The 20,349-nt window shown below is 48.4% G+C and overlaps 1 protein-coding gene across 1 annotated transcript in view; it reads right to left on the bottom strand.

Moving 5' to 3' along the window:
* Positions 1-4,394: 4,394 nt before the first annotated feature.
* LOC102874990 (solute carrier family 22 member 8-like) overlaps positions 4,395-20,349 on the bottom strand; it is a 35,207-nt gene continuing 19,252 nt past the window's right edge. Inside the window, exons 2-10 of the mRNA XM_006903110.1 lie at positions 12,201-12,304; positions 11,383-11,537; positions 9,517-9,685; positions 7,807-7,930; positions 7,492-7,607; positions 6,078-6,292; positions 4,917-5,025; positions 4,583-4,790; positions 4,395-4,490 (exon numbers count right to left, since the gene is read on the bottom strand). Coding sequence (XP_006903172.1) covers positions 4,395-4,490; positions 4,583-4,790; positions 4,917-5,025; positions 6,078-6,292; positions 7,492-7,607; positions 7,807-7,930; positions 9,517-9,685; positions 11,383-11,537; positions 12,201-12,304 — 1,296 coding nt within the window. The remainder of the gene's footprint in view (positions 4,491-4,582; positions 4,791-4,916; positions 5,026-6,077; positions 6,293-7,491; positions 7,608-7,806; positions 7,931-9,516; positions 9,686-11,382; positions 11,538-12,200; positions 12,305-20,349) is intronic.

Raw genomic sequence — 20,349 nt, forward strand, 5'->3', positions numbered from 1 at the left:
GGTGCTCACCTGTTAATTGAAAGGTTGGCCCTTTGAACCCATCCGATTTTCCAGGGAGAAATAAGTGGTAGCCTGCTTATGTAAAGGTTGCATAAGCTTGGGAGCCCAACGGGGCAGTTCCACTCTGCCCTTTATGGTTGCTCGGAATTGGAATTGACTCTGTGGCACTGCACTGGGAGAGTCTGCAATCAGGGACGTCTCCAAATTATTGAGGAGTAATGATGTCAGTTTGAGGACTAGGGTGTGCCTGTCCAGCCCTGGTTTTTTCAGTCACTTGCTATGCATCTGAGAGCTGTACAGTTAATAAGAAGAACAAAAGAAGAATCGATGCTTTTGAACTGTGGTTTTGCAGAAGAACACAGAATATCCCATGGACTACCAAAAGAGCAGATATGTCTTGAGAGGTTACTGCCACAGTGCTTCTTGGAAGCAAAGATGACAAAGCTTTGTCTTATAGACTTTGGGTGTCTTGCTAGGAGAGGTTATTTCTTACAGAAGGATATCATGCTTGGGAAGTTGGAGGGGCAGCGAGAGAGAAGATGACCCTCCACCAGGTGAGTTGATACGGTGACAAGTGGCAATGGGCTTGAGTGTGTCAGAGACAGTGGGGATGGCACGGCCTAGGACAGTGCTTAGATTGGTTGGTTGTAGGGTCGTCATGAGTCATACTCAACTTGACGGCACCTAACAACAACTGTAGCAAGGAGCTTTTTAAAAATGGAGGTGATGCAAATGATTTTCACTCAATAGTTAACCTAAAGGTTGGTGGTTTGAACCCACTCAGTGGTTCCAAAGAAGAAAAGTCCTGGCGATCAGCCAACATTAAGATTACAGCCAAGAAGCCAGTGGAACCCAGGTCTGCTCCGTGACATTAGGTGTTGCCGTGCATTGGAATTTTTTGTCACTAACAACAATGGCTCCAAGAAGTCATTGCCATCAAGTGGGAACCGACTCATAGCTAACTCTCCTGCAAGGTTTCTGGGGCTGTAAATCGCACAGGAGGAGGTTCCCCATCTTTCTCCCCAGTGTGGCTGCTCAAGTCAAACTGCCCGAGAGGCGCCATCTTTGTATTAGCAGCACAAACCCTGTGGATGACTCTACCAGAAATTTAAAATTAGGAATGTGGTTCCAATTGTATTTCCACTGGACACTGCAGGTGAAGACTGCTGGGGGAAGGGGTCCTGCTAAAGTTCCGAGGGACATTAGCATTTCAGGGTCTATGGAGGATGAGGTGTTAGGTTTGATATTATCTGACAATGAGGAACCATACCAAAGCTAACCCATTCCCCTTGAATTGGTTCTGGCTCAAGTGACACTACAGGGCAGAGTAGAACAGCCTCAAAGGGTTTCCAAGGTTTCCATAAGCAGAATTGCAAGGGGCTTCCAAAACTATCATCTTAACAGAAGCAGATATCTTCATCTTTCTCTGTGGAGTGACTGGTAGGTTTGAACCACTGATCTTTGCACTAGCAAGCCAACACATCATCCAACAGAACTCCTCAATTGAACTCAGACCACAAGGGGACGTCACTGACATAATTGAGGGATATTTACTAGAACCCAGAGGTAGAGAGTGAACCCAGAGCTGCCGAGGATCCAGGATCTGTGGTCCACCAAGTATCAATGTAACCATCCTCACCACTGCTTCTTACCTGGCCTGCGCTGGTTGTCTATTGTTCTGTTTCCTTTGTAAATTCACTTTATTTTTCTCTTTTCACTTGGCTTTCTCTCTTCCACTTGGAACTGGACCAGCCCAGCCTCATGTTATCTTGCCTTTGCAGGGCAAATCAAGAAATGGGCTAGAATTCATGTCTCAAACCCCAGCCCAGGGAAGAATATCTTAGTAACCCGATTTAGCGACCCTTGGTGCAGTCAGATACATCCAGGGCATGGGCTCAATAACTGTCCTGTTTGCAAATTCTGAGAACACTAAGGACATGGCAGGAAAAGTGACTTTGGCATGGTTGGATTCTTCAGAGCTTTCAAGTGGCTATCTAAGGCTTAACTATTGGTTTCTCCTTGTATGGAGCAAAATGGGTAAAGAAAAGTCAAGATACGAGGAAACAATAGACCTTGTGACTTTAAACTTCTGAGAATCAAAACTTGAAGATGCTAGAAGAACTAGACGACTTCTCTGGAAAGAATCATAATATAGGGTCCTGGATAGAGGCGGGAGATAAGTGTGGGATAAAATGGGGCGGGGGTCAAAGGAAAATGGCCAACTGTATACCACTCTTTGAGCCTGTGATGGAATTCACCCTGGTGGGACAACTGTATACTTCTCTGATAAGGTTTGCAGCTGCTTCAACTTCTTTGTTGCTTGCTGTGCGTCTGAGAGCTGGACAGTGACTAAGGATGGCAAAAGAGGAACTGATGCTTTTGCATTGTGCTTGAGGAGAGTCTTGAACATACCGTGGACCACCAAGTGCAAAAATAGGTCTGTCATGCAGAAGGTGAAATCAGTGTGTTTGTTGGAGGCAAGGATCTTGAAGCTCTATCTCACATACTTTGGACATACGGCCAGAAGGGATGAGTCCTTGGAGAAGGGCATCATGCTTGGAAGGGTGGAGGGACAGTGCAGAAGAGGAAGACCCTGGATGAGATGGATTGACATTGTGACAGTGGCAGTAGGACCAAGTGTGTCAGAGGTGGTGAGATTGGCTCAGGATAGGGCAGGGTTCAGAGCCACTGTTCAGAGGGTTGCTGTGGGTCCCGATTGACTTGACAGCATATAACAACAACAACAACAGCAACAGCAACTTCTCTGACAAAGGTTGATGAACCCCCCCCCCAAACTCTGATATTTAACCACTCTCTGAGCCTGTGATGGAATTCACCCTGGGACAATTTCCAGCTAACAAAAGACAGAAATTTAAAATTAGGTCTGTGGCTCGAGTTACATTTCCATTGGACAGTTCACGTGAAGATTGTTAGAGGAAGCGGTCCTGCTGTAGTTGTGAGGGACATCAACATATGAGGGTTGACGGAGGATGAAGTGTAACTTTTGATATTGATTACAAGGAACCATACCAAATCTAACCCGTATGAGGTTCACCCAAAATAAAGTGCACAATCATATCAGGTAAGTCCTCAGTCTATAGGACCGTCAACCATACAAGATCTGAAGGGCAGCGTTTGCCCCAGGGGTAAGCTCGGAAGGTAGAGGGTACCTTAGAAGGTGAGTGGAAAAAGGAACCCCAGAGATGTAGTGGGAAGCACGCTCCCACAATGTGGAGATCGTCATCAGGGTCAGACAAGAGAATGTGTGTGAGTGGTTGAATGGAAAACCAATCCGTTCTGTCAGCTTTTGCTCAAATGCATTTGCAGGAAACCTCAAAGGGTCCGGAGGGGAGACCAGAGGGTGGAGGGAACTTCAAACATGGGCATCTTAGGAACTAGGAAAGGAGAGCTTGATCATTTGGCCACCAGGTAAGAGTTGTGAATCAGAGCCAGAACAGCACAGGAGTGTGATGGGGTCCTTGTAAAAGCCATTTCGGTGGAGAGATGTAGACAGCACTTCCATGACGTTTCACTGGCAAAGGAAGAGACAGACTGTGGTGCTGTAGGGAGATACAGAGACCAAGGAAAGCGTTTGCAACAATGGGAAGGAGCCAGGGGAATGGAGATGGGCACCCTGGGAAAGTGGCACCAATGTTAGCAGCGTTCAAACATATGTTTTCCGTTAAAGAGCTGTCGCTGGTGTGGGCCTGGGGTGTGGATGAGAGGTCTGGAGCGAGCAAGGAAGAAAGGTCAGGACTGGAGGACGCACCCTCCACACGTCTCATCGTCTGCACATGTGCATGCCGGGACATGGGAGGCACACATGGTATTTTCCAGTACCAGCCTGCTGTCCACATTCATACATGCTTAGATTCATACCTGCCCAGCTTGCTAAACCTTTGTGCCTGTACCTGTTTGTACATACAGGCACACAGGGAAGGGTGTGTCTGCTCACACACCTACACAGTGGCCTGTCACCCTCTGTACTCTCCCTGTGCAACATGGCTGAGTTCTTTATCTCAGTTTATTGAAACCTCCTTTCCTTGAAGGCTGATTTAGAGAAAGAGGTTGGAGGTTCGAAGGGGAAACTGTCTTAATCCTGGATGCTCAGGACTGAGCCAGGGTCCCAGGGAATCTCAGAGGGAGTGAGCTGGACAGAACAACAGAGTCTAGGCTGGAAGGCAGAGGAAGGCAGAGTGTGTGTGCGGAGGCCTGAGAAGAACCCTGGCACTGGCCACGGCTGGGCTGGGGGCTCTGGAGGTGGTGGGTGACCCTGTCCCTCAACTTGTAGAAGATTTTGTCTTCAAGACCACAGGATGTCAGAGGAGCCCAGAGGCAGGCGGGGTGCTGGCTGCAGAGATCTCTGGAGGGCAGAGAAAGGGGTTCCGTTGCTCTCAGCTGGGCACCACATCTGGGTCACAGGCCTGCAGAGGGATCCTCTGGGAGATCTTTTCTGTTTCCAGCTCCTTTTCTGGCTTCTTATTAGCCTTCTGGGACCTGGGGACAAGGAGCCTTAGGTAAAGCCCGGGATAAAGCTCTGCCTTCTGCAGGAGGGGAACTAGTAGGGGCTAGAGGTGGGGACTGACCAGCTTTCCAGGTCCTCGATGGTCTCTGGCAAGGGCCGATTGAGGGTCTCAGGCAGGAAGAGTGCGGCACTGCCCCCCAAGAGGGCGGAGACCCCGTAGATGACATTGGGGATGAAGGGCTGTACCTCGGCCAGGGTCTTCACCAGCGGGGACATCACGCTGCCCAAGCGGGCCCACACGTTATTTATGCCCAATCCTGTTTGCCTGGGGATTCAAAGCAGTAATAGGCAGCCTGGATGGGAGGTTGGCTCTGAGACCCTGGGGTTGGGGGTAGGAGGAAGGCTCAGCCCCACTGAGCCTCTGTCCTCTGGGACGAGCCCCAGCACCTACCGGATAACGGTGGGGTACAGCTCGCTTGTGTAGAGGAAGAGGCAGTTGAAGGAGCTGGACAGGCACCCCTTCCCAAACACGGCCAGCACTGTCCTGAGGGTCTGCAGTTCTGCGGGGAGGCGGGGGAGATGCAGGGACTGTGGGGCTTAGGAGCGCCTGAGGATTCGCATCACTTAACAGACTTTCCCAGACAACCCGCACTGGACCGTTGTCCTGTCAGCCAGCCCAGGCGGGGCTCCTCAGAGGGCAGCCAAGTGATGGCACTGAGATGCCATTGGTTCAGGTGAACCCCTACTTTGAGTCTTCCGAGAGGTTGCTGGAAAGTTTCAGTAAAGGTAAAGGTTGTCTTTGGTAACAAGAATTCTGGATCTGGCTCTCTCTCCCCTTTTACATTGGCCTCAGGGAAACTCAAATCCAAACTTAGAACAGAGTGATGGTTCCTGTTATTTTTGTTAGTTTGCTTGCCTGTGCCCTGCTGTGTCTGTGTTTTTCCTTGGTTCTGGTTTCTTATTGTGATTTAATTTGTTGTATATACTCTTGTCCTAAGACACTTCAGATTCCTTTAGAAGGAGTTGGGTGTATCATCAAAAAACCATCTATGGCGAGCTCTGGTGGCCTAGTGGCAAGAAACTGCACTGCAGTCCCAGAGGTGAGAGGTTCGAATCCACCAGATGCCCTACTGGAGAAGATTGGACAATCTCTCCTGTACCAGTCAGATCTGATTTGATGAGGCACACACAAAAAATAGGAAACCAAACCCAACCCCCCAAAAAAACCCCATCACTACGAAAGGCAAGTGACTTTCTCAGGGACATTTTGAGTTCAGTTGTAGGGTTTTTTTCAAGCCTTGGGCTCAGTTTTCTCTCTGTCCCTGCTTGTCCTCTGCAGTGACCCCACACAGACACCTCCAATCCCAAAGCAATTCCTACACACCACCACATACATCTCAGTCCGACTCAGATCAAGAAAGTAGCTTCAACGTCGTCTAGCTCAACTGAGTTATTTTCTAGATGAAATATCTGTGCCCCAGAGAGACCTGCTCAGGTAAGCTGGTGAGTTAGAGGCAGAACCGCACGCCTGTGAGGCTTGTAGACAGATCGGCCTGGCCTGCGTGCTTTGTCCTCCTCCCTCTGTGGGCTCTGGGCTCGCTCAGCCTCTCACCTGAGGGCACGAAGATTAGACTCAAGATAGTCCCTCCTGCCAAGAGCAGGGTAGCTGCCTGTGTGGTGTGCCGGCCCAGGAAGGTTAGGGAGAAGATGGAGATTAACTTGGCCGGGATGTCCACACCCCCGAAGATGACCTGGAGCATGTAGATGTTGACCCCAAATTCTTCCACACCCATGGCCAAGCTGTAGTAAGCAAAACCAGTGGAAAACCTGAGGGGCAGAGAGGGACTGGTCAGCATCAGAGCCCGGCTGGGACTGCCCTCCGCAGTGGCTGTGGGCTCACCACGCTGGCTACAGCCAACTGGTAAGGACGCAATGGTCAAGTGATTGATTATGCCAGAGGTGGGCCTGGATCTGGGGTGTGGTGGTGAAGGGCTCTAGAGCTGACCCTGGACAAGAGGAGGATTCGGAGATCAAACCAGAAAAGGGAAACTCTTGTTCTGAGTCAGTTCTAACTCACGGCAACCTCGAGAGTTGGCGTAGAACTCTTCTGAAGTATTTTTGGGCTCTGGTGATCTAAGAAGCTGCACTGCAATCCTGAAGATAGGTGGTTCAAATCTGCCAGTGTCTCTGCCGGAGAAGGATGGACAATCTCCTCTCATTCAGTTAACTGCCTCTGAAAAGCCATTGGAGGCTCAGCTATGGGTTGGTTCCGACTTGACCATAAACAGCAACAACTATCTTTATGGAAGCAGATCACCAGGTTTTTCTTTTGTGGAGATCCTGGGTTGGTTTGAACTAATGTTTGCATCATCTAGGGACAGACAGGAAGCCACTGGTGGCAGTGAAAGATCTCTCTCGGTTGGCTAGGAGTTGCCTGATAAGGATTTAATGTTTGGTGTTGTGTGCCTGTGTGTAGGTTGAGGTGTCTGCATGCGCCAGGGGCCTCCCTTCCCCTCTTTGAATTTTGGGATCTCTTTTGAAGAGTTCTTGGACCACAGATGTGATTCTGCTGCCTTGAGAATGACCAGGATGCAAAAACAGCGTGAGGTTACAGAAGGGGACAGAAGAGAAGCTTCAGGAGAAACTATTTCCCCTTTCAAATCTGAAGCCCTGAGGGCTCCTGTGGTCTGTGGGATCCCCAAAAGTAGAGCCAGATCCCTGCGAGCAGCGATGGTCAGGTTCAGCATCTGGAAACTTCCAGGGCTGGGATTCAGACTGATGAATGAATTTAAAGGCTTTGCCCTGTGCGTGGGGTAGGCAAGACACCAGGTGGTGGGGTCTGTGGGTGGGGCGAGGATGCAGTACATTTTGGGGCTGGGCTGGGCTACAGTGGCTCAGGGAAGGGAGTGCTGGATTCTACATGCAGATACCCTTGACCATGTTCTCAGGTGAGCCTGCAGGAGGCCTCCTCCATCATTCTTTCCTTGGTGGAGGAGGGGCACAGGCAGGGCGAGGGGGTAGATTACCAGGCTAAGGAGAGACAGAGTGACACACGACGCAGGATGGGTGTCCGGAACAGGTCAACTATGCTGTACTTGGCCTTGGTCAAAGACAGCTCCTTCTGCAGATTGAGTTTGAGCTCCTTGGGGAAGAAGAAGGGGAGGGGTGCTGTTAGTGACCAAACTGGAGGTCAGGAGGCACCAGAGCCCAAGATGCACTTAGTGGCTGAGATAACAACAATGCGAGTTTGAGAGCAGGGAAACAGAAGCAGGCAGAAGGAAACGTCCAAGAGTAGAGCGCAGGAGTCCGGCTTCCAGGACCCAAGCCCCTGTGGTCCTTACCTCCAAGCTGATCTTCTCTCCTTCTTCCTTCTTGCCATTGAAGGCAGCTACCCAGCGGAGTAACTTCAGGGCCTTTGAGGACTTCCCGAAGTGGACCATCCAGCTTACAGACTCTGCTATCCACCTGGGGGCAGAGAGTGAAGTCACAGTACTTTCCTCTCCACCCCAGAAGCCCCGTGGTGAGGCTGGGGGAACATCAACAACCAGGCCAACAGGTCAGAGGCCCGGAAACCCGGGCTGCCTTATGGAGTGTTCACGGAATTTAAACTGTGCACCTGGGCTGCCTGCAGCCACCACAAATCCCAGCTTTGTCTTCTCCTTCCAGAAGAGTTTGCGCTCTGCTCCCCACCTGAGTCATTTGTTATCTTTGGGTGTCTTTCTTTAGCTTGGAGCTCTGGGCCCTAGGCCAAGGCAGGTGAGGCCTGAGGAGGGGACAGCACATCCAAGGCTGGGCAGCTGGAACATTCCGCATGTCCATCCACTTCTACACGTTTCCTTGGGCCAAATCCCCAGCCTCTATGGTGAGGAGGGGGCAAGCCTGCAGTCCCAGGGCAGCTTGGGAGAAGGGCTTGGGGTCAGTGCAACAGTCATGGCCAAGGACATGGGTTTGAGGACACTTCCGTTCTTCTTACAGAGGACAGAGATTGCTGGATGGGGCACAGCATGGGGTGTGCCAGGCTGTGCTGGGTTTGGCTGGAGGGCAGTGCTCTTCCTTCAGCCTAGGCTTTTCTGTTGGGGTTGTCCCCCCACCTCAGCAATCCCTGAGGGTCACTGGGTGAAGCAGACTGAAGGAGGAAGAGGTGTGAAGATGAAGGAATCGTGGTGGAAAGATCTGGCCCAAGGTGCGGTCACCTTGAGCTGTGCTCACTTTCTTTCCCTGTGGACATGGAGACCCTTAGAGGCCCTGAGGGAAGTGGATGTTGGTCACTCAACCTTAGGCCACTGCCCTCAGTTGACAGTGGTGGCTTCCTGGGCCCATCGCACCGACCCTCCTAGCCGGTCATCTCTTGATGCCCAGAACAAGGCTTTCCACAGTTACTGCCAGTGCTCAGTAAAGAGCGCCGCTAAGTCTTTGTGTCTGTCCCTGAGCTCTTCTGCGATTCCCTGTCTTTTGCCTCCAGTTGCCTCTTCTCCTCTCCTGCCCTCTCATGCTCAGGTTTGACTTGTGACCTTCTACCCCACAGGGGTTCTCTGCCCGGTTCCCAGACCGAGGCTCTTGGGCACCTTCCTTTTTTTTCTCCTTTGAATTTAGAAGTCCTCATTTCTGTGGATTCCTCCTTTGTATGTTAAGATTGGTCGTGACTCCTGTTCCCGCCCAGTCCCTTTGGTTTCTTGTCTCCGCCCTCACATTGCCCACTGGTCTGTCCTGGACTGTTCACATGCAGTCTCCATCGGGCCTCTAACCACCACAGATGCTTCATGGCTTCCCACCTTTCCAGTGAAGCTTCTCGATTTAATGAGCTCCATCCTGCCTGTCTCAGTGCGCTCCCCTTCTTTAGCTGCCAGCAGCCCCTGGGGCCCCCCTGGATACCTGCTTCTACCTGTTGCCTGCCTTTGATTATGTAATTCCCCATCCCTGGTGTCCTTGCCTGACCTGGGAGCAGGGTTACCTAGGGACAAACAGAACTTGCCAGCCTGGTCAGGTATGAGCTTCCCTTGCTTGACCCTTGTGGGTCAAAGGAGTCAGGTGGATAGGAAGGGGCCACGTACCAGGACCACAGGAAGACGATGAAGAAGGGAATGGACACTGTTAACTGTAGCCAGCGCCACTGGGGAATGACATAGGCCACGCCAGGCAGAATGAACTGACCAATGGTATAGCAGTAGCCGACAGCCGTTGAACTGATGGCGCGTATGCGGGTGGGCATCCACTCGATATCTGTAGGGAGGAGCCCAAGGACCAGATTAGTGTCCTGCTGGGTTAATGCCCTCCTGGGCCCCTGGCATTTTCCCCTTCTGCCTCCCAGTGGCTCCTCAACCTGACCTTGGTCATTCTCGTCAGACAGTTGCTGCATTTGATGACTGTGTGAGTTTGGAAATCAGACAGGTTTGCATCTCACCTCGCATTTGACTACTGTCCTCTCTAAAGGGAAGTCATGGCAATGACTGTCCTTAATTGTGCCTCATTTTCATCATGTGTAAAATGGGGATTATGGCATCACCTACGTAAGAGCGGGGACTAAAGGAGAAGTCGTGCCATGTGGAGTGTCAGGCCCACAGGAAGCCTTCAGTATGGGTCAAAGTGAACAACGTCAACGTGATTGCCATGGAGTCGGCACTGACTGGGGGTGACCCTCCAGTAGGTTTCTGAGGCCGTGAAGCCCCCGGGAGGAGAGCACCCATCTTTCTCCCCTCTGTGGTGGAGTTGAGCTACCAGAGAGTGTGTGTGACCTGTGGGTCAGCAGCACCACTCCGTGTGCACTGCACCAGCAGAGGTCAGTATTCATCGCTGCCATCAATATGCTTTGAAGCAGCCTGGGCAGGCTGACTGTTAAGTGCTTGATTGCTTACTGAGAGCTTGGCAGTGCACACTCACTCGGCAGTGGCTTGGAAGAAAGGCCTGGCTACTAACTTCCAGAAGGTCCCATCCTTGACAGTCCTGTGGAGCAGTTCTGCTCTGCACACACAGGGGGGCACCAGGGATCAGATTAGATTTGAGGACAGCTAATTAAAAGACGTATTGCCATGGGAAAGTCTGCTGTCAGGGACCTCTCCAAAGTACTGAAGAGCAATGGTGTCTCTCTGGAGACTAAGGTGTGTCTGATACAGGCTATGGTCTTTGCTATCACTTGTTATGCATCGGAGAGTTGGATAATGACTAAGGAGGATAGCAGGAGAATTGATGCCTTTGCGCTGTGGTGTTGGAGAAGAGTATCAAGGGTACCATGGACTGCTAGGAAAACAGATTCATCCTTGAAAGGGTCAAACCAGGCTGCTCCTTGGAGGCAAGGATTCTAAGGCTCCATCTAACATACTTTGGACATGTTGCAAGGAGGGACAGGTCCTTGGAGAGGGACATCATGCTTGGGAGGGTGGAGGGACAGAGCAGGAGGGGAAGGCCCTCTGTGAGGTGGATTGATTCGGTGACTGGGGTAATCGGAATGGGAGTGTCAGAGACAGTGCGATTATCACAGGACAGAGCAGAGTTTAGGGCTGTTGTACATAGGGTCGCTATGAGTTGCAAGCGACTCGATGGCACATAACAACAACAACAGTAACTGCAGGGAGCTCAGGCCTCATATAGTAAGATACTGTGCTGCAGTCCCGAAGGGGTGTGGTTCGAATCCACCAGCTACTATGTGGGAGAAGGATGGGTAGTCTTCTCTCATGTGATTTCCTGTCTCTGGAAACCTGCTGGACAGCCAGCTGTGAGCTCGCTGGCCCATTGTGAACAACAGACACTGATGACAGCAACCGTTCGCTTGCTTGTTGATGGGTTCAGAGGGGGTCTCCGAGGTCTCAAGAAGCCCAATACTTTGCTCTTGTCTCAGGGAACCTGTGTGTGACTGGGCCTGCCTGAGAGCCCATCCCTTTCTCCCTGTACTCCCTCTCCTCCAGCCCCTCCACGCCGCTCACTCAGGATCACCGTGCTCATAGATATGCCGGCGAGGCTGCAGCCCGTCAGGAAGCGGAAGGCCATGTAGGTGAGGAGGGTGGGGCTGAAGGCTGTACAGCAGCCGCTGACGGCCAGCAGCAGGTAGCTCCAGCACAGGATAATTTTGCGACCAAACCTGCAGCACAAAGGGGAGGTAGGGCTGTGTTAGGTCCAGGGAGGCTGCCAAGGCCAGTGACTCGGCAGGTCCTGGGAGGAAGTGATGACCCACCTCCCACAGGACCAGGGGGCACATAGCTTCCTCCCTTGGCTGGCAAGGGCTCCCTCCCCTACAGAGCCTTGCTGGTAATTGCTATTTTTCAACAGGTTTGCAATTAGAGGCTTGGGTTAATGAGCAATCTCTTTTGCTTCCACCCTCAGCTTGGCAGCCTGAGCTGGGTCAAAGGAGAGTCATCTCCAAGCAGCCTGTTTGTGTTTCCTCTACTGCTTCCCAACTACGAGGGCTGGGACCCCTGGGCTTGTCCCTGGTAGGGAGACCGGAAGACTGAGGTATAAGGGCCTTAGGGGAGAGACGGAGCTGTAGCTCAGACAGTGAATAGGACTTGCCTAAGGTCACCCAGAAGGGGCTGCTAATCCCCCCAGACCTCTGCCTCTGAGGTGTCTGGGTGGAACAGGGCTCTTGTTAGAGGCTGTTGAGTTGAGGGTGACTCTGAGTAATAACAGATCTGAGCCCTGTCCTCTCCTGTGGCGTCCGTCCTTGCCGTCTAGGCCACACTGCAGCAGGGGAGGGCGTGGTCGTCTCCCTGGTTGAACCTTCCCTTGGAAGCTCCCCCCATCTCACCTGTCAGACAGGTTTCCAGATAAGATCCCACCAATCAGCACGCCCGCCATGTACAGAGACTGGGCCAACTCCTTCAGTTTGTAGGAGCCGCACACCAAGTCCCACTGAGTAAGAGAAAGGAGGAGACAGCCTGCTTAATGCAGAGCAGCGTGTTCGACCCCCCCCCCTCCCCCAGGCTCACTCACTCTCCTCTCCTGGTATCCCCGAGTCTGGCACCCACAGGCCACCTCCCCTTCAGCGTGTTTGGGGCTCCTGTGTCTGCTGTGACTCTGTGGGTCCTGACCTTTTGTTGTTTAACGATGGCATCCCTCAAGTCTATGCGGTCTGTGTATGGCTTCCAAAGTCACATCCATGTCTGGCCTCCACCTCCTCCCTCAGCACTACCAACCTTGCCTGTGTCCTTCTGGCTGCCTCCCTTCTTCACTCCTTTCCTCTCCTCACATGGCCACCTGTCCACGTGATCACATTCTTTCTCCTCCACGGGGACATTGCACTGTGGTTGCCAACTCTTCCTCGCCCAAAGGTCCCCAGGTGGCACAAATGGCCGAACGCAACTATTAAATGAAATGCTGATGGTCTGAACCCACTGTGGACGCAAGTGTCTGGCGATCTGCTTCGGTTAAGATTACAACAAATGCACACCAGCCTCTAATGCCAAGGATGGAAGAAATGGAAGATTTTACTGACTTCTGCAGCCTGAGGTGGATCAGACATGTGATCAGGATGCATTAATTAATAATTACTTGTGATTGGAATTTGGAAGCTGGAAACAAAGAAGGATTAGTTGTTGGAAAATATGGCTTTGTGATAGAAATGATGCTAGAGGTGACATGATAAAATTTTCTGAGACAATGACATATTGATTGCAAATGGCATTTTTAATGGAAAGGTTGGCAGTTTGAACCCCCGCATTTCTGAGGGAGAAGGATAAGGCAGTCTGTTCCTTTTAAGATTTATAGCCTTGTAATCCTGATAGGATTGGTCTACTCTGCCCTGTAGGACAGCTGTGAATCAGAATTAACTTGAGGACAATGGATGCATGTAGACTTGGGGGATCCACTGTGCTATATCTGTGAAAAGATGGGATGAAGAAGATCAATGTCACCAGCCAGAATGAGGCCACGAGCCATCATGGAGCAGACTGTCAGCTGCTCATATGTAAGTTCAAGTTGAAGCTAAAGAAAAAGTAAACAAATACATGTAATCCAAAGTATTGAACACATGCCACCTGAATTTAGAGATTGTCTCAAAAAGAGTTCTGACTGTTGAAACACCCAGGACCAACCAGGGGATGATACATTGAAGGTAAAAGATCAGTAGGAAGGCAGAAAGTACCAAGAAATATGTCAGAAGAGACTGAAGTTTTCTCTTGAGTATAGAATAGATACAGGGAACAGAAAAAAGGAAAAAGGCGTAAGAATGGAACAGATGATTTCACAGATCAAGAAGACAAAGTAAAACACAAAGAAATGTGCAAAAACCCAGAGTGAGAAAACTGAGAAAGGGAAACAAGCTTGCTCTTTCTTTCACAAGATAAAGAACAGAAGGAAAAATTCAAGCCTCACTTTGCAGTAGTGGGTTTATTTGGGTTCTATGGCAAACTACAGAATGACTCAGCAAGCATCACAAGAGTATGGAAGTAACATGCAGTCACTGTGAGATCGTTGGATGTTCACCCATTTGGGAAGCTGCATATGAACAAGAACCAGTAGCACTGAAGGAAAAACCCCTAAAACCAACAGTTCTGGTACACTAATCAATTGGGGGAAAAAAGGTCTCTAGGAATTGCCAGAATACCAGCTGAGATATTTCAACAAATGCAGTGTTGAAAACACACACATTGAGAAATCTGAATACAGTTACCCGACCAACTGATTAGAAGAGATCTATGCTTGTGCCCATTTTAAAGAATTATGGTCCAGCAGAATGTGGAGATCATGGAACAATAGAATTGATATCATGTTGTTGTTGTTGTTGATTGTCTTCAAGTCGAGCACGACTCATAGGTCTGAAGCCTTTCTATAACTATTGACATTTATCAAAGTTCATAGAGTGTCCAGAGACATGTTTAGGAAGTGACGTCACTTCTGCTTCCAATGATGTAATTATAGTCAGTTTTATTATCTCAAACCTCAGTATTCCTTATGGCCAGCCATATGTCACTGATTTGCAAAATAGTTGATTTTCTGCTCTGACTATAATTGCAAAATATCAGACAATAGGATAATGAATAAGTGAGGAGCAGGCATATAAATTCATTTCTAAAAATAAAATATAGTGGCTTTCATATTTTTATAAAGAGGATCAAAATACAACAAATATTTCATCCAGTCCCCTTAACACCTGTCAGTGGTCTGTGGCTGCACCAGCCAAGTCAATGGCTAGTGCTGGAAGCCAACAGTACCAAGGCAGTACTGGAGCAGTGGCCAAAGTCTCATCTTAAAATCTCTCCCCATGTGCTTTGTTTTTTAAGTTCAAACGTGATGAACTTGTATGCTGGAAGGTTGATTCCAACTCATCCTGACCCAGCATGACAGAGCAGAACTGCCCACCGCCCCAAGGTCTCCCAGGCTGTGATCTTTTAGCAAAGCACCAGGTCCTGGAAGACATGGAGTGGTTGCTGGGTTCCAGTTGCTAGCATTTCTGCCGCACCTTAGTTCTTATCATATGTAAGCAAACTTTTACTGATGACAGTTTCAGAAAACAATCGCAGAAGTACATGGATGGGGAACTGCCAGAAATTCAAGCTGGATTCGGAAGATGATGTGGGGTATCGTAACTGATGTCAGCTAGACCTTGACTGAAAACAGAAAATACCAGGAAGATATTTACCTGTGTTTTATTAACTATGGAAAGACCTTTGACTATAGATGATAACAAGTTTTGAATAATGTGGTGAAGAATGAGACACTTCGTTGTATTTGTGCAGAGAAAGACATAGGCCAAGAAGGAGTGGTTCAAATTAAAGGAAAAATAAATTATAGCCAATAAAACCCTGGAGAGTTTTGCTCTGTAAGACATGGAATTATCATGATTTTTAATCTCTCTTTTTTTTTTTGGTCGTCTGCATCACCATTAGCGTGGACTCAAACCTCTTCATCTTATTTTTATTTAAAGAAAGGTTTACAAATCATGATGGTTTTTCATGTAACCATTCAAAGCTCTTCAACTTAAAAACCTGTCTTATCTTTCCACATTTTCTCCATTTCTCCTTTCCTTTTAAAGCCAACCTCTTGAAAGAATAGGCACATTCATTAGGTCTTCATCTCTCTGTTCACCTCATTTGGATTTCTCTTTACTGAATCCATGCCCACCGAAGCTCCTGATGAGTTTCCCACACACACCTAGTAACTCCAGTGGAACCTTCTGTATCCTGACCTGCCTTGACCACGGGCTCGTCCAGATGGCAGTCATTGGAACAACTGGCCTCTCCCTCACTGATTTCCCCCCTTATCTTGGCCACTGCTGCCTTATTCTTCCTTTTTCTTTATCTCTGTCCGTTCAGTCATGTTTCCCAGATCCTCCACTCTCTTTGTCCACTGTCCTTATGAACCCACCTGCTCCTGTGCCTTTATCATGATGTTATAATGAAGTTTCAAAATCCGTGTCTTCATCCCAACTTCCCCTTGAGCCTCAAGACCAGTATATTTATTTAACTGCCTAGTGGAAAACATCTCTTGGTGTTAATAGACTTTTCATTCCATTCCTCCTGTGGTCTCATCTTAGTGATTGACAGCTTTCTCTGACGACTCCTTCTCTTCTACTCTGTGATCACTTAATATCCAGATTCTAACTTCTTAACTTTTAAATCAAAGTTCTTGTTTCTGTTTTCTAGAGATCTCTTCATCTTGCATTTGGATGAATAACAACAGTCAATATTTACTGAGGCCTTACTCTCTCTATATATATCAAAGCCCTTGTGATTGCCCCATAACACTAAAAATTGGGCATTTGGGATCTGTGCTGGGCAGATTATTTGGGAGACTTAATTTTTATAAAGAAGAATATTGCATTAGGATTGAAGGAGGACTCATCAACAACCTGTGTTATGCAGATGACACAACCTTGCTTGCTGAAACTGAAGAGGACTTGAAGCGTTTACTGCAGAAGATCAAGGACTGCAGCCTTCAGTATGGACTGCATCTCAACATCAAGAAAACAAAGATTTTCACCACCAGGTCAATAGGCAGCATCATGACAGATGGAGAAAAGATTGAGGTTGTTAACAATTTCATCTTGCTTGGATCCACAATCAACACTTGGCTCTGTTGTTGTTATATGCCATCGAGTTGCTTGCGACTCATAGCTACCCTATGTACAAGAGCTCTATACCCTACTCTATCCTGTGCCAATCCCATTGTTTCTGACACACCTACCCTCATTACCCCAGTCACTGAATCAATCCATCTCATCAAGGGTCTTCCTCTCCTGTACTGTCCCTCGACCTTCCTAAGCATGATATCCCTCTCCAAGGACTGGACCCTCCTTGCAGCATGTCCAAAGTATGTCATACGAAGCTTAGAATCCTGGTCTCCATGGAGCAGTCTGGCTTCACCTTCTCCAGGACAAACCTGTTCATTCTCTTAGCATTCCATGTATATTCAATACTCTTCTCTGACACCACAGCTCAAAGTCATCAATTCTCCTTCTATCATCCCTAGTCATGGTCCAGCTTTCTGATGCATAACAGTGATTGCAAAGATCATGGCCTGTGTCAGGCACACCTTAGTCTCCAGACTGATATCATTGCTCATCAGTACTTTAGACAGGTCACTAACTGCAGACTTTCCCCATCACAATGTTGTTGTTGTTATGTGTCATCGAGTTGCTTGCGGCTCATAGCGACCCTATGTACAACAGCCCTAAACTCTGCTCTGTCCTGTGCCAATTGCACTGTCTCTGACACTCCCATTCCGGTTACCCCAGTCACTGAATCAATCCACCTCATAGAGCACATTCCCGTCCTGCGCTCTGTCTCTCCACCCTCCCAAGCATGATGTCCCTCTCCAAAGACCGGTCTCTCCTTACAACATGTCCAAAGTATGTTAGACAGAGCCTTAGAATCCTTGCTTCCAAGGAGCCACCCAGTTTAACCCTTTCCAGGATGAATCTGTTTGTTTTCCTAGCAGTCCATGGTACCCTCAATACTATTCTCTAGCACCACAGCTCAAAGGCATCAATTCTCCTTCTATCCTCCCTAGTCACTGTCCCACTCTCTGATGCATAACAAGTGATAGCAAAGACCATGGCCTGTATCAGACACACCTTAGTCTCCAGAGAGACACCATTGCTCTTCAGTACTCTGGAGAGGTCCCTGACAGCAGACTTTCCCATGGCAATACGCCTTTTAATTTCCTGGCTACTGGTGCCAAGAGTCCAAGCAAACTAAAGTTGTGAACAATCTCAGTCTCTTCACCATCCATCCTGATGCTGCCAATTGGTCCAGTGGTGAGAATCTTTGTCTTCTTGACATTGAGCCTCAATCCATATTGGAGGCTGCAGTCCTTGATCCTCTGCAGCAAGCACTTCAGGTCCTCCTCAGTTTCAGCAAGCAGGGTTGTGTCATCTGCATAATGCAGATTTTGATAGATCTTCCACCAATCTTGACCCCACATTTCTCCTCATAGAGCCCAGCCTCCCTGATAATTTGGTCTGCATACAGGTTGAAAAGGTATGGAGACAGGACACATCCCTGGGGTACGCCCTTCCCAATTTTGAATCATGTGGTGCTTCCTTGCTCTGTTCTGACTGTTCTGGGATTCCCATTCTTCTCAGAGTCAGCCACAGTTTGTTGTGATCCACACAGTCAAATGCCTTTGCATAATCAACGAAACAGATAAACATATTTCTGGTATTCCCTGCTTTCAGCCAAGACCCATCTAACATTGGATATAATATCCCTAGTACTACAACCCCTTCTAAACCCAGCCTGGACTTCTGGTAGTTCTCCGCTGATGTGCTGTTCCAGTAGTTTTTGGATAAACTTCAGCAGAATCTTGCTTGCATGTGATAGTGTTCAAGATCTCAAACCTGTTCCTGAGATGGTTCTGATATTCAGGTGGGATAGACTCAAGGTCCTATTTTGGTTCCCGTGGACTTGATTTCACTTTCTTTAGCTTTAGCTTGAACTTGCATATGCATAGTTGGTGGTCTGTTCCATAATCAGCACCTGGCCTAGTTTTCACAGCTGATATTGAGCTTCTCCAGCAGTTCTTTCCACAGATATAATCTATCTTATTCCTATGCATACCATCGGTGAAATCCACATGTATAACCTGCATTTATGTTTCTTATAAAATGTATTTGCAACAAGTAAATCGTTGATTGTTGCCACAGTGACTGTGGTAATGTGGGCAAGTGTGTCAGCGACTGTGAGGCAGGCGCAGGGCCAGGCCCAGGGCCACTGAGCACAGTGTTGCTGTGAGTTGTAGGTGGTTTCATGCACATAACGAGAACAACAACGACAACTGGTAATGCAGAAGGAATGATCTGCTTTTGTTCAGGTTAAAGTCAAGAAAATCCTGTGGAGCAGTTCTATTCTGTAACACTTGGTGTTGCCTTGAGTCAGAATCATCTCCGTGGGAATGAATTTTACCACCATTTTCACTATATACCAGGCACCGTTCTAAGTACTTTTCTTGCTTTCACTTCTTTAAACTTCAAAGAAACCCCATGATGTAGATTCTGCTATCATCCTCATCTTACAGATGAGTTCCCCGAGCGGATTACTGTTAACAACCTGTTGGTATTTCCACCTTGAGTCTCATACTCTTCTATTCATCTGTTCCATGATAACATAAGTAGCTTTCTAAAGCTCCCCAAGAATCAAGTTCCTCCCTTGTTTAAAGCAAGGGTATTTTGGATGAAGATAAAGCTCTGTTTACACAGAATTAGAAGGCCCTGCCTGTTCTGGCCCCTGTCTACCTGGCTGGTCTAATCTCCTGCTAATCCCCTACAAGTACCCTTTGCTCCAGCCATCCTGAATGACTTGTGTAATGGAGTGGAGAAGTTGACTCACCAGAAAGGTTTCACAAGAATGTTTGGAAGGAAAACAGTGTGTGGGAAGAACTCACACCCCCCACGTTCTTCTGCTGGATGTGAAATTGGGTGGATGATGGAAACTCCAGGGCCCCCAAGTAGTGCCAGAGCGGCCTAGCATGGCTCAGAAAGGCCCTGGAGCTCTTTCTGGCTAGAACAGGAGCCTGTGTGGTATGTGTGAGGCTCTCAGAGAGAACGAGGGAAACGAAAGGGGGGTAGGAAGAATATGTCAGTGATGGCTAGAGAAGACCTGTGGTGCTTTCTGGGGTGTTGCATAAAAGCCCCCTTAGTGAAGTCTAACACAAAGATCTCTTGCCTTTATTTCAGAGTCACTTGCCCCTCACCCCAGCTTCTTCCATGGTGATAACGTATTCCTCAGCTAATCCTGGAGCTGGTGGAGCCATCTGGTTCTTGACAATGAAATGTAAGTGGAAGACTTGTCCACTAATTTCATCTTATTGAAGAGTGATCCCCTGGCTGGATGTACATGTTTTTTCTCTGCCTGTGGATTGAGATAGAGACAGCTAGAACAACCCTGGGAGCCACTGGTTGAGGATGGTAGACAATTAGGGCAGATGTCAGTGAGGGTCCTAGAATGACCGAGCAGCCTGAAATGCTCATTTTGAGGTGTTTGCATGAGAAAACCTTTAAGCTGCTCTTTAAGCTACTGTTGTGGTTTTTCAAGGTGCTAAATTGCTTTTGGCTCTTTTGTTATATCAGCCTATCCTATCGTATCCTATCGTATCCTATCCTATCCTATCCTATCCTATCCTATCCTATCCTATCCTATCCTATCCTATCCTATCCTATCCTAATATACTACATGAGGAATTACAAATGAAAATCTGATTAGTGTCCTAACCTCAATGGACAATTAGTGCTTTAACAAACTGGAGTCTAACCTACAACAGGAGAGAATAAAATAGATGAATGGGATCTTCTAAGAATCTAATCCCTTTGTTATGCATCAGAGAGTTGGACAATGACTAGGGAGGACAGAAGGAGAGTTGATGCCTTTGAGCTGTGGTGCTGGAGGAGAGTACTGAATGCACCATGGACTGCCAGGAAAACAAACAGATTCATCTTGGAGAGGATTAAACCAAGCTACTCC

The sequence above is a fragment of the Elephantulus edwardii genome, unplaced genomic scaffold (assembly GCF_000299155.1).
Source record: "Elephantulus edwardii isolate Elephantulus edwardi_28Jun2011 unplaced genomic scaffold, EleEdw1.0 scaffold00510, whole genome shotgun sequence".
NCBI lineage: Eukaryota > Metazoa > Chordata > Mammalia > Macroscelidea > Macroscelididae > Elephantulus > Elephantulus edwardii.